The following is a 15,764-nucleotide window of genomic DNA, read 5'->3' on the forward strand; positions in this document are numbered from 1 at the left end:
TGAGATGCAGCTTAGAACTTTATTGTAATATTTCATTGATATTACAGAGATATTGTAATATCTCTGGGCAGAAACTACCAGTCAGCATTGAGACTTGCGTCAGTTTTCATATTAGCGACAAGAGATTTTCGTATGAAAAATACAGATGTTTGAGCGTTTGTATACACAGAGAGAATAATACTTCATATTACTGACTGAACTACTGAAGTAAAGCAAGTCTTAGAAAAAGGAACATAGAAAAACAGCTCTCAAAGTCATTTAGAGTTATTTACAGTTTTAGAGTTAGAAGCATGGTAAACTTTACAGTGTTTTCCAATTTTACATGGTGGCAAAATGGTGTGACTCTCGGAAGTGTCTGTCTCATTAAAATAGATGTTAAAGTGATACCTCACCCAAAAATGAAAAGATATTTTGAAGAATATGGGTAACTAAACAGTTGATGGACCCCACTGATTTACATAGAATGGGAAAAAATACAATGGGAGTCAATGGGGCCCGTCAACTTTTTGGATCAATATTCTTCCAAATCTCTTCTTTTGTGTTCAACAGAAGTTTTGGAACAACTTTAGGGTGAGTAAATGATGACAAAGTGTTAATTTTTGGGTGAACTGTCCCTTTAAGGACACGACAAGATTCTAAACAAAAATGAAATTTGAGAAATTACAATTGTCGACAGTATCTTCCTGATTCAGTGACACAAAAAGGGCATCACACAACATACAACATCTGCTTTCTGTGCATTTATCGACCCATAACATTCATGTTCTGTTGGTTTTTACATGAAGCGAAAATGAGGGAAATCAGTTTATGAATGGGCATGAGATTATTTACAAAGCGCGGGATGAAAGCGCGCGGGACAAATCGTAACGAGCGGTGTGAAGCACGCGCTTTACAAAGGCACAAATCAGCCATTTAATGCAAACACTCGCACAAACGCCATTTGTACCCTCAGATCATGAACACACACAAACACGCACACACACACACACACACACACACGCACACAGACTGTGCAATTCAGTGCAAGGAACAAGGGGGAAACTCCAGACGCGACAGTTAAGCGAAGATATCGAAAGTAAAGTCAGAAAACAAAGCTGGTCAGCTATGAAGTTGTAAACAGGTTTCAATTCTATCTTCTCATTGGCCAATGTTTCGTTAGTTTTAAGCTGTAGGTACATTTAAAACATCCAGAAGCTGCTTTCAGCGGCACAGCTTGAATCTGAAGCAACGTTGAAAGAAATAAAGGCCCTAATTTTTAAAGAAATAGTACACCCAAAAATGACAATTCTATCATCATTTACTTACGCCGTTCCAAAGCCGTATTATTTTCTTACTTCCGTGGAACACAATTTTTTATATTCCAAGTAGCTTTGTGTCACGAACAGACTGAAATGCTAAAAATCCCACTCTCAACTCTAATTTGCATATCAATTTGCTAGCGAGAAATATCACTGGTTGTCACACTACAGTATGGAAGCCTGTTTCTGCTACAGAATAAATAATTAAAAAGGTAATTGCGACACAAATTGCGAAATCTCAAGTTTTCTGAAATGATCTCCAAATTCTGACTTTATAACTCACAATTCTGACTTTTTAAGTCAATGTTACTAGATAAACTCACATAAAGTAAACTCAGAATTGAGAGACAAAAAGTCGCAATTTTCTTTTTAAATGTTTTTATTCTGTTGTGGAAACAAGCGTCTATCCTACGGAAAACCTTAAAGGGACACGGTAATGAAAATAAATATGAGGAGGTATAATTATATGTCAACGTTTTTGCGTTCTTTCACAAATGTTTTGCAGAAAGTGATCTTTGCGAGCCAACTCAAATTTTTATGAGGGAACGCAAAAACATTGAAATATATATATTTTTCTAACCATCTCATGTTTTCCTTTACCATGTCCTTTTAGGGGCTACATGCATATGCAATTGCAATACGGCAACTTAGAATATGCAAACAATCAGATTTTAACTACTACTATGAAGGAAAACAAGTTAATATTGTTGCACACTTAATATAGCGCACAGGTCACAGACTACTTTTATTGGTCATTTTTTATTTGGACGGTATCATAAGGTTTCAGAAGAGTTATATAGTGTATAAGTCGTATGGGCTTATTTTATGATTTTTGGAGCCCCAGTTCTCATTCACTTCTATTGTATGAAGAGAGCTGCATGAACATTCTGCTAAATATCTCATTTTCTGTTCCACGGAAGAAAGTGAAACAGTTTTAAAAAGATACGAGGGTGAATAAATGTTGACAAACTTTTCATTTTTGAGTAAACCATCACTTTAATGTGTCCCTAAACCACAGAGAAATGATTATTAGTGCTATAAAGAGTGCTTAACAGCAGAACACTACAAACATCATGTACTAACTTCATGTTTTTTTTGGTCATTAAATGCTCCATTTTAATATGCTACATTTAATCATCCTCACCAACCTGACCTGAACCCGTCTGTCTCCTAGTTTGAGTGTCACTGGGTTTACAGGGTATTTTTTTGGGGGGAAAGCACGTTTGTATGATAAAGTATTCAATTGGTGGTTACTATGGCCAGTGGCATTCAAATTCAAAAAGTAGAAGAAAGACAAACAAGACAGATGGATAAATAAACAGGATGTTGGATGAAGGAAATGCTTCCTGCTTTTTTTTGAATGATACATATGGATAGAGGGACACACACACACACACACACACACACACACACACACACACACACACACACACACACACACACACACACACACACACACACACACACACACACACACACACACACAGAGAAAGAGCGCACATATTGTGCTTTTAGAAGTACCTTGAGTTCATGTTCGCTCAAACCAGGCCATCTCACACCATGAGACATGAATGCCCAATTCAGAAAATCAAGGGCCATCCCAATAACACACACATTCACATACACCGTGTTGAACTGTCTGTTTTTCGTAGACTCCACGGCTGAAGGACAAGAGAGTTAGACAGGTAGGTAGGTGAGTGTTTTCATGATCCTCGGCAGATATCTGTTGGTGGAGTGTGGGGGCGTGGCCTTCAGGAACAGCGAATCAGCGGGGAGAGAATCCCGCCGCTACACTGCTGCCCACCACCTGCGACATGTCCCAGATCTGTGGACAGACCAATCAAGCGATTAGCAGGGAGGACCAATCAGAGGTCAGAAAAAGACTTCCATCATCAAACACAATCAGAACAAACTTGAGTAAATTGTAAGTAAACCATTTACATATAACGTACAAATGGATTTAGTATTATTTATATTAGTCATGATTCCTCTATTAAACTTGAGTATTCCATTAAAAAAAAAATCCTCAATTACAATTTACCCGTGTCGAGTAACCGGCAAAATACCGGAAGTGTTATTTCATGGACGAGAATCAATATGTATCTAAATATGCAAAGTGTTCATCGCAATTTCCAAAAGAAAAGTTTCCAAAACAAAACCCTGAGTTTGATATTATGATGTTCACATATTCTTTTTCGAGAAATTAATTTCGAGAAGATAATTGTTTATATTTTGTAATTGTATATATAATTCTATTATATAAAACAATGCACATACTGTGTTAGTATAGATATGGCATACTGCAGGAATAAACTGTATGACAATATGCTCCTCCAAACAATAAAAGAGAACAAGCATGAGCGTATGACCTTAACAACTCGATCACTCCCACATGTGACCATCAGTCCTCGGCTCTGGTCCATGTCCATGTAAGCGATGTTGTGTTTCCCTTCATGAAACGTAGCCAGAGGAGTCCGGCTGCAACACACAAGAATAAGAATCAAACAGAAAAGCAAAGAGAACAGGAAGAAGACAAACTAAAATAAAAGGACTCACTCTTCCTCTTTGATTGTGTCGTAGCAGTCGTCACACATGCGCACCTGGAACTCAAAGCCCATGACGGGGTACGTGGAGCGTTTGGAACTACACTTCCCACAAATGGCCTTACCACACTTCCTGCAGTGATGCTGAGGACAGGATATGACATGGGCATTACATCTGGAAGCTGCATTAACAGTACTAAGAAGGGCAGATAAATAACAGGCTAAAAAGATTTGGATCTTTGTGCGGTTGCGCTTAGATACCGGCGTACCTGTCGGAGCCCCAGGGTCTTGGTGTCCCACATCTGCTTTATATTCCAAAAAAACGGCTGCTCACATTTCTGACAGGAATCACTCTCCAGCCATTGCGGGGCCTGAAAAGAAAGTTACAGAGAGAGATCACCTTCATCTCCGTGACATTTTGAATCTGAGCCGCTTTCTGGTTACCATAGAGATGGATGTGACTTTAATGACTGACGCAGGGGTTGCCATAGCGACGGCAAGACAACTTTGTCACTGCTCCAAGATTAGACCATGGATTCATTCAAGAATATGTTTCTGATACAGGTGTGTGTGTGTCCAGTGTGTTTCTAAGCTTGCACTAAATTAGTATGTATTAAACAGATCGTTCCCATCCATGATGCTGATTTAGTCAATACAGCGTTCCAGTCATGCTAAAACATGAGATGAGGGCTTGAAATTAACTTTTCTGCTTATTCGTCACTGTGGCTAGTGGTTTTCTAAAGTTACTAGCCACTGAGCATTGACTGGTCACAATTTTGACATCAATAGCATTTACCATTACTCATAATTTGACAGCAGGTTTATTGGGCTGCTGTCACTTTAAGGCCTGATGCACAGATCCATTATACTGTTACACTTGTTTTCTTTCTCAACTGTTTATGTTCACTTGAAACAGAACTGACTGTGTTTACGTGAATACTCGCCAAGGCCGGCATTTTGCCATTATTATGGTTCTTTCCAGATATGATTTTGCTTAAGAGAAAGTCTGATTGTTTTTTGTTTTCTAAATTGTGTATTTGGTCTCTGAGGAGTGACTGAGGGTCTGGCCTAGAGATGTGTCGCGAAACACTTGATGGCAACAAGCTGTCGTGTGTTTGGATTTTGGAGGTATTACACACCCCTAGCATGCCAGGAGTGCAGAAACAGTGTTTGCTCACTTAGCCCGGCTTCCATATATGAAATATGGATTTGTCTTTTTTATTTAATTTATTATATTTTATTTTTAACTTTTATTGAAACACTGAAGAATCAAGATGAATATTGCCTGTAATACTGTCTGTACTGTCTGTAGAGAAAGCACATGTTATCAGTGTGTTTTAGGAAACTTTCTGGTCAGAACTGGAGCTTAATCAGCTCCAACCTTGGAGAGATGTGTATCTATGTTTCAGATCAGTGTTGAGAATGGGCACCCTAAGAGATGGGTGGACAGTTGTTCTGGACAAGCCGGTGTCTGCTCCAGACCTGGAAGGTCACTATGTGCCTAATTCCCGGAGTAAAAGCATCAACAAGTGCTCTATGGAGACATGTATCTGATTAACTGACGTGTGAAAATTTACCATGACTGCATTTTCTCTGAGCCAATCAGAATCATCAACCTTACAGTAATGACTTGGATAGACCTATTAAACAGTATAAATGTTGGGGAAATTGTTTGATAGGCGGGGCGACGAGATGGGGAGAGAGGGAGCACGGCCTACGAACTCCTTGTGAGACGAAGCTGGCTTCTGCTGTTGAAACTGGAAACTATTCTTTAGTAAACGTTTATTTTAATTAATTGCACTCCTGGCTCTTGGTCTTCATTTTTCACTACTGGTCTTCAGTACATATACTGTTAACCCCTGACACAGCTATAGGTCCATATTATGTAAACTACTGCACAAGTACCTCTTCTCGTGTTGTGTCCATGTTCCACACTGTTATTCCTCCATCAGCAGAGCAGGACACTAGCTGACTGGTCAAACGCAGATACCTCAACGCCTGGACCTTCTCACTGAGACACAGACAAAAACAGAATGACTGACTGGACCAGACAACTGATTATTCCTACATACACTTCAGTTCAAAAGTTTGGAGTCGGTTTAGATTTTTATGGTTGTTAAAAGAAGTCTCTTCTGCACACCAAGGCTGTATTTCTTTGATCAAAAATCAGTAAAAACAGTGAAATATTATTACAATTTGAACATGTAAGATTTCTATGTAAACATATTTAAAAATGCAATTTATTCCAGTGATCAAAGCTGAATTTTCAGCATCATTACTCCAGTCTTCAGTGTCACATGATCCTTCAGAAATCATTCTGATATGATCATTTGCTGCTCAAGAAACATTCATGATTATTATCAATGTTGAAAATGTAACCTCTTCATATTTTTGTGGAAATTGTAATACATCTTTCTTTATCTTTGATGAACAGAAAGTTCCAAATATAAAAATAGAATAAAAAATGTAATGGAACTGAAAATGGAGAAATACTTCTTAATTCCCATAGTTCTCAATTTCGGTTTCTCAAGCCATTCAGTCTGGTAGCACTTTAAGCAATGTTTCATTATTACAGTCAAGTGTGCGAATGTTGTTTATATGGTTTGTGAGGACACAAATGTGTATAATGACAAGGCATATTACAACGTAAACATGACTAATAACTTTTAAAAAAACATACTAAACAGTGTTTTTTGAAATTCAAATAATGCCTGTAGTTTTGTGTGATTGGTAGGTTTAGGGGTAGGGTTAGTGAAAGGGGAGAGAGTTTACAGTTTGTGCATTATAAAAACTATTACGTCTATGGAGAGTCCCCAGAAAGATAGTGAACCTTATGTGAGTGTGCGTGTGCGTGCGTGCGTGTCTCACTGGTGTCCCTGTAGTAGTAATGTGCGTCCCTGTCTGCCACCAATGTCCCACATGATCACACTGTGATCAGATGCTCCAGAAAACAGCCACCTCTGAACCGGATCCCAATTTAACACAGCAACACTCCCTATAGATAGACAGACAGACAGACAGACAGACAGACAGACAGACAGACAGACAGACAGACAGACAGACAGACAGACAGACAGACAGACAGACAGACAGACAGACAGACAGACAGAAGGGTGTTAAGGGAAAAGCTCAGGTGTGAAATCAGTTCATTTTCTTTCACAAAACTGTGAAAACAGTTACAAAAGACACTCAGATTGTTGAGAAAAAGCAAGCTATAGTTTTGGAGACAAAACATTTTAGCTCCAAACTACTTAATGTGGACTATACAGGCCCTGCTATACTTCAAGGGAAATTGAAGAGTAAGCTAGTGTAAGCTAGTCAAACAAAATCAGTTCGTTTAGAGTATATATATAAAACAACTGATGTCCTCATATGTGTTACCTTCATGTCCCTTTAGTGTGGTAATGACAGAACACGACTGTTCATCCAGTTTCAGTAGCGTGATCTGCCCTGAATAATCTCCCACAAAGGCATGCTGGGTATCATTATCATATCTGCATATGTAGTCAAGAAAACAACACAGAACAGAGGAAATAATCCAAATAAAAACGTATTTCAGGCAGTTTAACACACTAAATCATTTGCCAATCCGTTCAAATGTATGATTTATTTAATTAAATTACGGTTTCCACAAAAATATTATTTTGAAAAACATAAAAAATCGTACCACCTTCAAACTGGACCGAAATTCTGAAGAAAGTGCATGCACATTTTCACGTAATGCTATAACCATTATTAACCCACATAAATAAATAAAAAAATATAAAAAATATATATTATTGATATGGATATAGAAACCACTGTGATCCACAGAAATCGCAGGAAAAAATAAAAAAATGCATTTGAATTATTTCTCAGGGAGAGACTCAAGTCAAGGATACTGTAAACAGGAAGCCCATGAGCCGAAGCTGTGGCGTCCCAGTATAGAGCCGCTCTGAGTGCTCATCCAGCAGATGCTTTTATCATGACCCGTACTGATCACCCACTGACTCTCCAGAGAGAAGATGAGGTCCGACACACGGTTCTGATGGGCTGCACACACACACACACACACACACACACACACACACACACACACACACACACACACACACACACACACACACACACACACACACACACACACACACACACACACACACACACACACACACAGTTGGAGTGGCTATAAGATAACCTTATAAAAATAACCTTAACACAGTTGAGTACATAGAGCACAAGTACACAGTGCAGCACAGGTGCATAAGCACTAAATCACATGGCGTATGAGTGCATAGGGCGTCATTTGGGATACAACTTATGTGAGGAAAGGAACACTAGTGTTCTGCTTACAGTGCAGTATATACTGCTTACTAGCAGTGTGTCACAATTCGCATACTATCTGTCCTAAACAGTAATCGAAAATAAAATAAGTATGCCCCAAATTGTAGTATGTTGGAAAGCGTTTTCCAAAGATACTCGGATGGTCTACCATTTCCGGTCAGAATTCGAAGTGCAGATCGATATTGCCCACAACCCATTGCGAGTTGGACGAGTGTTCGGTGTTAAAAAAAAAAGTGTTAAAACACTACAAACATGATGGATGTGCGAGTCAGACTGAAGTTGAGCAAATTGCATTGTGGGATACAGTACACTATGAATTGTGCTCTGCTCTACCAACACACACTTTTGTGATCTGCTTTGAAGGCAGAGATTGCTGTGTGTTGAGATGTTTGAGAGATGATGTCATCATCTGATGATGTCAACTGTGATGTCATCATCTGATGATGTCAACTAACAGTGTAACTGTATTTGATCAGAAAGGAGCATAATGCAGATCACAATACCAACTAATTCATACAAATTAAGTCAACTAAAATATTTGACGGTTATGAGCCGGAATAGTCTCTCACATACACACGCATCCTTTCCTGGCATTGTCCAGTTTTCTCCAGACACATTTTCCATAGCTGCTCTGACTCATCCAGTCATTATCATCTAGTGTGTGTGTGTGAGTGTCTAGTGAGAGCTCACATGGGAGTCTCAGCCCCAGGGCATGCTGGGAAAGAACAAATGATCCTCAAGTGATTGGGTGGGCCAAAGGAAAGTAGTGTAGTGTAGTGTGTGTGTTTCCCCTCTGTCAAGGAAACACACACACACACACACACCCAGGGGACAGAGAGCACATGTGCCGTACAAACACACTTGAGCGCTCTGCTGGAAGGGAAATCCAACCCATCATCTAAAGTGTGTCAGAACACCAATGGAAAAACACTCAAGTCTCTGGTTTTACCTGGGTATGTTTTTACATGGTTCATTTTGTTGAAATCTTCTGAGATGAGGAACTCCTGCGAAAGACAGAAACACAAACACTGCATGAACTACTAACGCTGGCTACAAACCCAGACGACTTTCATCGTTTGATGACTTTTCCACACAGTGATCGAGACACTTAATATCCACCATTTATGCATACATTTCAAGTACTACGATTACTTTTATGGTGATTTTTGTCCACATGCAGTCCCTATATAAACTACCATTTAAAAGTTTGGGGTCAGGAAGATTTTTTTATAGAGAAATGAATACTTTTTAATTCAGCAATGATGCATTAAATTGATCAAAAGTGACAGTAAAGACATTTTTTATGTTACAAAGGATTTCTATTTCAAATAAATACTGTTTTCAACTTCTATACATCAGAGAATCATTAAAAAATGCATCTTTTTTCAGCATTGATGATAATAAATGTTTTTTAAACATCAAATCATCATATTATACTGATTTGTGAAGGATCATGTGACACTGAGGACTGGAGTAATGATGCAGAAAATTCAGCTTTGATCACAGGAATAAATTACATTTCAACATAAAAATACTTATTTTAGATAATATTTCACAATATTACCGCTTTTACTCTATTTTTGATCAAATTAATGCAGTTTTGGTGAGCAGAAGAGACTTTTTAAAATTATAATATTACTTCTAACCAACCCCCAGTTTTTAACAGTGGTCTATTTCCTTTGTATCAAAAAAGTGACTGTGTGTGAACATTCTGCTAAATATCTCAATTTGTTCTCCACAGAAAACCATACATTTTAGGAATGACATGAAGGCAAGTAAATTATGAAAATTTAATTTTTTTGTGAACTATCCCTTTATTACACAAATAAAAGCATCTAAACAGATATGACTTTGTACTTTGCCTTCCACGTCATAAAGTGTCTCTGAAGGCTGTCTCAATTTGAAGAATCCTAAGAAGTCAGCCTTCACTTCGCCTCATTTACTCAGCTCATTTTTCAGGATTCAATCCTTATCCTTCGTGTCCTTCAATCACAATTCTTTGCACACATTCCAGTGCACAAAAATGAGCCGGCGCTGAGCTTGTCTGAGCTCATTATGAAATGTAGGACAAACATGTTTTCAGACATGAAGGCATTCATGATATCTTTTGTTTGGGCGTAAATGAATACCTTAACACCTTAAAACGGCCAATAAGGTGAACCACTGGGAGACCACAATCACTTGTCACTAAGTGTATTGCATTAATCGAAAGCCAGTTAATATAAAGATTTGAATAGGGCTGCCCCCTAATAGCGAACTTAACATTAGTCGACCAAAATAGTATTAGTCAGTTAGTCACAGAAACAAAACAAAAAACCCACAGGATTTAGCGAAGTCCACGCGGAACAGGTTGTTTACGCTGGGCGCTTGTAATAACTACAGTATGTCAACGAAATCCAAACATTTGCCAATCAAATATAACTTATCATTTGAAATGGAAGTAGCAACTTTACATGGCCACTCGCTCTAACGTTAACCGAGTTAAATGTGTCCTATAGCGGTATTAAGCGCATATCCAAGTGTTTGTGCGGAGTGCGGAAGCTGAAGTATTATAGGCGCCGGCGTGATCACTTTGATTTTTTTAACTTAAAATACTTGATCATACAGATAAGAGTAATACATCATTCACAATAGGGTATAATTTTATTAGTGTAAACTCACAACAACATCAGGGCTCACTTTCTGCCGTCTCTGTCTCTGTGAAGTGGAGAGCCTCACAATAATGAACTGAAACTCATAGTATGCTACCTGTCTATAAATCTGCTTTTAAAGTGCCTTTTTTTACAATGGTTTCTCAAATATTCCCTTTAATGCAGTGTATAATACAGATGTTTGAGAATGTAAACGTTCTGCAAGGTAAGCAGTAGACCAATCACAACAGACTGGGTTATCTGGCCAATCAGAGCAGAGCAGAAGGGATTTTGAGAGACAAGTAAAAATGGTGGTGATGTGCAATAAATATTATGATAACTTTTAAGCGTTTTTTGACCTTTGATCCATGTAAACCTGTTGTAGGAGACCTTTAAAACTGCATAATAGCAGCACTTTAAAAGAAACCAATTCAAAATGAAAACAAACAAACATTATGCAATCCAAAGGAAGCTTTATGCCTGCGCTTCTACGCAGATTACGTTATAGTATACGGATATATGGTTTAGTACCCTCCTCCCTCCAGTAATTCAATTAAAGGTCCTGTTCTTCGCGATTCCATCTTTCAAACTTTAGTTAGTGTGTAATGTTGTTGTTGGAGCATAAATAATACCTGTAAAATTATAAAGCTCAAAGTTCAATGCCAAGCGAGATATTTTATTTAACAGAAGTTCCCTTTCAAAGCCTACAGCGAACGGCCGGTTTGGACTACACCGCTGCACTTCCTTCAGGAATGACGTCACTAGAACCGTTTGTTGACGAACCCTCCGCCCACAAGAACACGCAAAATAGGGGGCGTGGTCTCGTTGCTCTCCCACGTGGAGAAGAGCGCGCATTCAGCGCTTGCATCGCCCCGTTATGGTAAGAGGTGGGACCTTTCCGGGCAAAGTGCGCTAAGCTGCTGTCCAATCACAACACGGGAAGCGCTGGCCCAATCAGAACTCGTTACGTGTTTCTGAAGGAGGGACTTCATAGAACAAGGAAATCATCAGGCCGTTTTTAGGACAGAGGAAACAGCGCTGTACAGATAAGTCAATTGTGTGAAAAATACTGTTTTTATAACACAAAACATGAACTCATGTTATATTGCACACTGTAAACATAATCAAAGCTTCAAAAACACGCGAAGAACGGGACCTTTAATATAAACATGCGACTAATGGCTTAAATGAGCAACTAATAGTCAACTAGACAAATCTTAGACTAAACAAAGCCCTAGATTTTTAATATGAAGTATGTCTGCAATTAAGTTTTAATAGTATTTTCGTGTGACCGTGGGGGCAGGAACATGTGCGAAATAGTCATGCACACTTAATAGACTGTCTCATTCTAGCCTACAGGACTGGACTTGGAAGGACACAAGCTCACTAAGATGCAGCTTTCCGTTTGAGAAACACCCATAGAGACATAATATTCAACATTTGAAAACACTTTAGCCCTGAGGGGGGGGTGATACAGTGACACTTACCACAATGGCCCCATTGTCCTGTCCTATGAAGATCCGCTTGCTCTCGTGGTGATATGACATACAGGAGCACGGAGCTGGACAGAAACAGAAACACTTGACCTACTTACTCTGGGATTTCTGCTGCTTAAAGGTGAAGGATGTCATTTTGGTGCTACTAGTGTAATGGTACAAATCAAAATTACTTATACTAAAATAAAAACTGAAAAAAAGCTAATCTAAAATACTAAAAGTAAAAAATAAAAGTTTGATCAAGGTGTCATTCACGTCAAACCTGCTCTCGCCATATTTGAGATTCCACTCACATTCATTGTATAGAAAAGTACAGTGTGAACTTTATGCTAAACACGCTCCACTGTCGGGAGCAGTAAGTCAACAATTTTTGGTTTAAATGATACTCACAGGACACGGTGTGGTAGATGCTGGGCCAGTACTGTCCACTGTCTCGCTTCAGCCAAACTCGAATCGTCCTGAAATAAACAAACATAAAAGACTTTCAAACGAAACACGCAATACCATATAGAGACAAAACATTCATAAAAATTATAACATCATAAGTGAATAACACTGATTATCTCTTCATCACGGCACCTGTTAGTGGGTGGGATATATTAGGCAGTCAGTGAACAATTTGTCCTCAAAGTTGATGTGTTAGAAGCAGGAAAAATGGGCAAGGGTAAGGATTTGAGCGAGTTTGACAAGGGCCGAATTGTGATGGCTAGACGACTGGGTCAGAGCATCTCCAAAACTGCAGCTCTTGTGGGCTGGTCCCGGTCTGCAGTGGTCAGTATCTATCAAAAGTGCTCCAAGGAAGGAACAGTGGAGAACTGGTGACAGGGCCAAGGCTCATTGATGCACATGAGGAGCGAAGGCTGGCCCGCGTGGTCCAATCAAACAGACGAGCTACTGTAGCTCAAACTGCTCAAGAAGATAATGCTGGTTCTGATAGAAAGGAAGGTGGTTCCTCACAATATTAGGACGGTGGTCATAATGTTATCCCCGATCGATGTGTGTATGTATATATGTATGTATAGGATGTTATAATAATATAATTAAATAATTATTTAAAAATATAATAAGTAGTGCTTTCAAATCGATTGCATCTAACATAAAAGCTTGTAAATAAAGTGTGTGTTTGTATGGTTATGCACAGAAAGACACACGTGTCCCTGGAGCAGCCGAACTCTCAGTTCATTTAGTTTCAGTTCCTGCTAAAACCTCGAGCGTATCATATGTTTGCACACCTGCTCTCTATCATAGGGCAAATATTGTAAGTAATCATCAGGACATGATCACAGATGTATCTCCACTAACACGGTTTCACCTGGCCAGATGCTTCAAATGCAAAATATATTCAGAGATTAAAACATTCAGTCCCTACAAGCAAAGCCTGTTCATTCACAACTAAATAAATGATTCCACCAGAACACAAATAAGATTTGATCTTTAAACTGGTCTGAAGAGGTACTGGGCAGTATAGATTAAAGCTATTCTTGTTTAGATCTGCTTCTCTAACACATTGAACTCTTGAGCAGTTTTCTAGCTAACTGATAATCCGTGTGTGGAAAACACATGCTGATGATGAGGGCTGTTTCTCCCGTTTAGCACTTAAAAAGATGTTTAAATCTCATTTTAAAAGTATGTAGTTCTGTTGAAACATTAAGACGAGTCAGTTGGAATGCATGACGACATCAGATATGATTTCAATCCTTGCAGAAGCAAACCAAACACTGATGTGTTCATCCTGTGAGGAACTGAATCAACGTCAAAAACACCTTAAACCTGCTAACAAATATCCAAAAAACCCTGTGACACTATCAAAAAAAAGGCTTTCTTAACCAGTCTGGTCATGCTCAAAGACCAGCAAACCATATTAAGATGGTTAAAGTTGCATTTTCCAGGACATTTTTCTCATAAAAACCATATGAACAACACATTTACTATCCAAAAAGACATAAAATGGAGCACATCATCTATGTAAACAAGCAATTGTGTCCAAATTACCACCTAATAAGCAAAGATCGTAAATTAATGGGATGTTATAATGTTAGATATTAGAAATATTGTTTTTTGATTATAACTTCAAGCTACCACCACAACAATAGCTACAATAATCCATAGCAGAAAATAAATAATAGATAGTATTTTGGACTGTAATATAATAGCACCTCAGTCTTGATTTAATTCCAAAAGACACATCAAAAGTTGTCATTTGTTATCTTGCAGAAATGCTTCCAAATACTACAATTAATGTTAGTGTAAAATCATTACAAATTAACACAAGACCTTCAAACACTGTGATAAGAATCATTCTGCTTTTGATTTGTGGTCACAGTATGACAGTTGTGGTAAAACACACACATTTACCACAGTTTTATCAATATCTGTGCGTTTATCGTACTTCATAATAGCCATAATTCATCTTTAAATCTTAAGTTTTCAAGCAACAAAGTAAAGTACATGTGCTTCTGTTCAAAACATTGCCATGATGTTTTGGACATGTATCATGGAAGTCCCCTTTATGAACATGGTAATCCTTTAGTACCATTATTACCATGTACCGTGGCACCGCCATAGTAATTATTGTACGAGAATAATCACGCATATTGTTAAAGAAATAAACAGATTAAGAAAACAAGTGTTGATTTCAGCATTGTCATGTAGGGTGATGATGTTTAGACCGGCGCGCGTACCTGTCCTCGCTGACCGTAATAACCCCATCCTCCTTCGGGATCAGCACGGCCGTGTTCACGCTGTCGCTGTGGCCCTCGATCTTGTTTAGCAGGACGGGTCTGGAGCTCTGAGGCCTCGAGTGGATCTCGGCCGCCATGGCTGTTTTCCTTTCAATCCCCTCTGTGTGGTGAATGAATCCTCCTCCTCGCGAGTCAGCTGAGCGTTGAGGAAGTCCAACCGCAACACCGCGAGATACCGTAATGCTCCGTGAAAACGCGTCCGTTGAAACACAAACCTGAGGTTTCCAAACTACGGAATAATTTTTAACACCGTTACAATACATTATTGATGCATTTTATATAACCAGGGCCTAAAACAAACCTTCTGATTCAAGAACATTTTATGAATATATTAAATCAGGGGTTTTCAAACTGGGGTCTGGGGACGTCCCCAGGGGTCCTCCAGAAGGTCCTAAGGGGTCCCCAGAAAATTTCAGAGAATTAAAAGACAAAGCAAAAATGGAGTCTACCGAACAATGTAATGGTTTCATAAATGTTTATCTCCTTGTTTGCCGTATACGTACTTTCAAGATTTGTATATGTTTGCTTCGTATCTTTCTAGTGAGTTTTTACTTTATCTTGCTCACTGGGGTTCTTAACATGGCACGTAAGCTGCTTACATAGACCTACATTATGAAAGTTGCTTAAACAAGCACATTTTCATTGAAAATGTTTTTCTTCAGGTTAATACATACAACATTAAGTATAGCCAATTTAACTTTAGAAACAATATGTTGTATTTATAATGTCACAC

At 38.6% G+C, this 15,764-nt stretch overlaps 1 protein-coding gene across 1 annotated transcript; it reads right to left on the minus strand.

The window, feature by feature from the left end:
* Nucleotides 1–5: 5 nt before the first annotated feature.
* wdfy1 (WD repeat and FYVE domain containing 1) lies at nucleotides 6–15,179 on the minus strand. The gene is made up of 12 exons (XM_067451309.1): nucleotides 14,972–15,179; nucleotides 12,681–12,748; nucleotides 12,282–12,355; nucleotides 9,114–9,168; nucleotides 7,723–7,873; nucleotides 7,223–7,335; nucleotides 6,710–6,836; nucleotides 5,747–5,852; nucleotides 4,111–4,212; nucleotides 3,855–3,985; nucleotides 3,668–3,776; nucleotides 6–3,123 (listed from the first exon to the last, which is right to left on the minus strand). The coding sequence occupies exons 1-12, from the start codon at nucleotides 15,106–15,108 to the stop codon at nucleotides 3,064–3,066; spliced, it is 1,233 nt and encodes a 410-aa protein (XP_067307410.1). The 5' UTR covers nucleotides 15,109–15,179; the 3' UTR covers nucleotides 6–3,063.
* Nucleotides 15,180–15,764: the final 585 nt, after the last annotated feature.

This window comes from Pseudorasbora parva, chromosome 8, assembly GCF_024679245.1.
Source record: "Pseudorasbora parva isolate DD20220531a chromosome 8, ASM2467924v1, whole genome shotgun sequence".
NCBI lineage: Eukaryota > Metazoa > Chordata > Actinopteri > Cypriniformes > Gobionidae > Pseudorasbora > Pseudorasbora parva.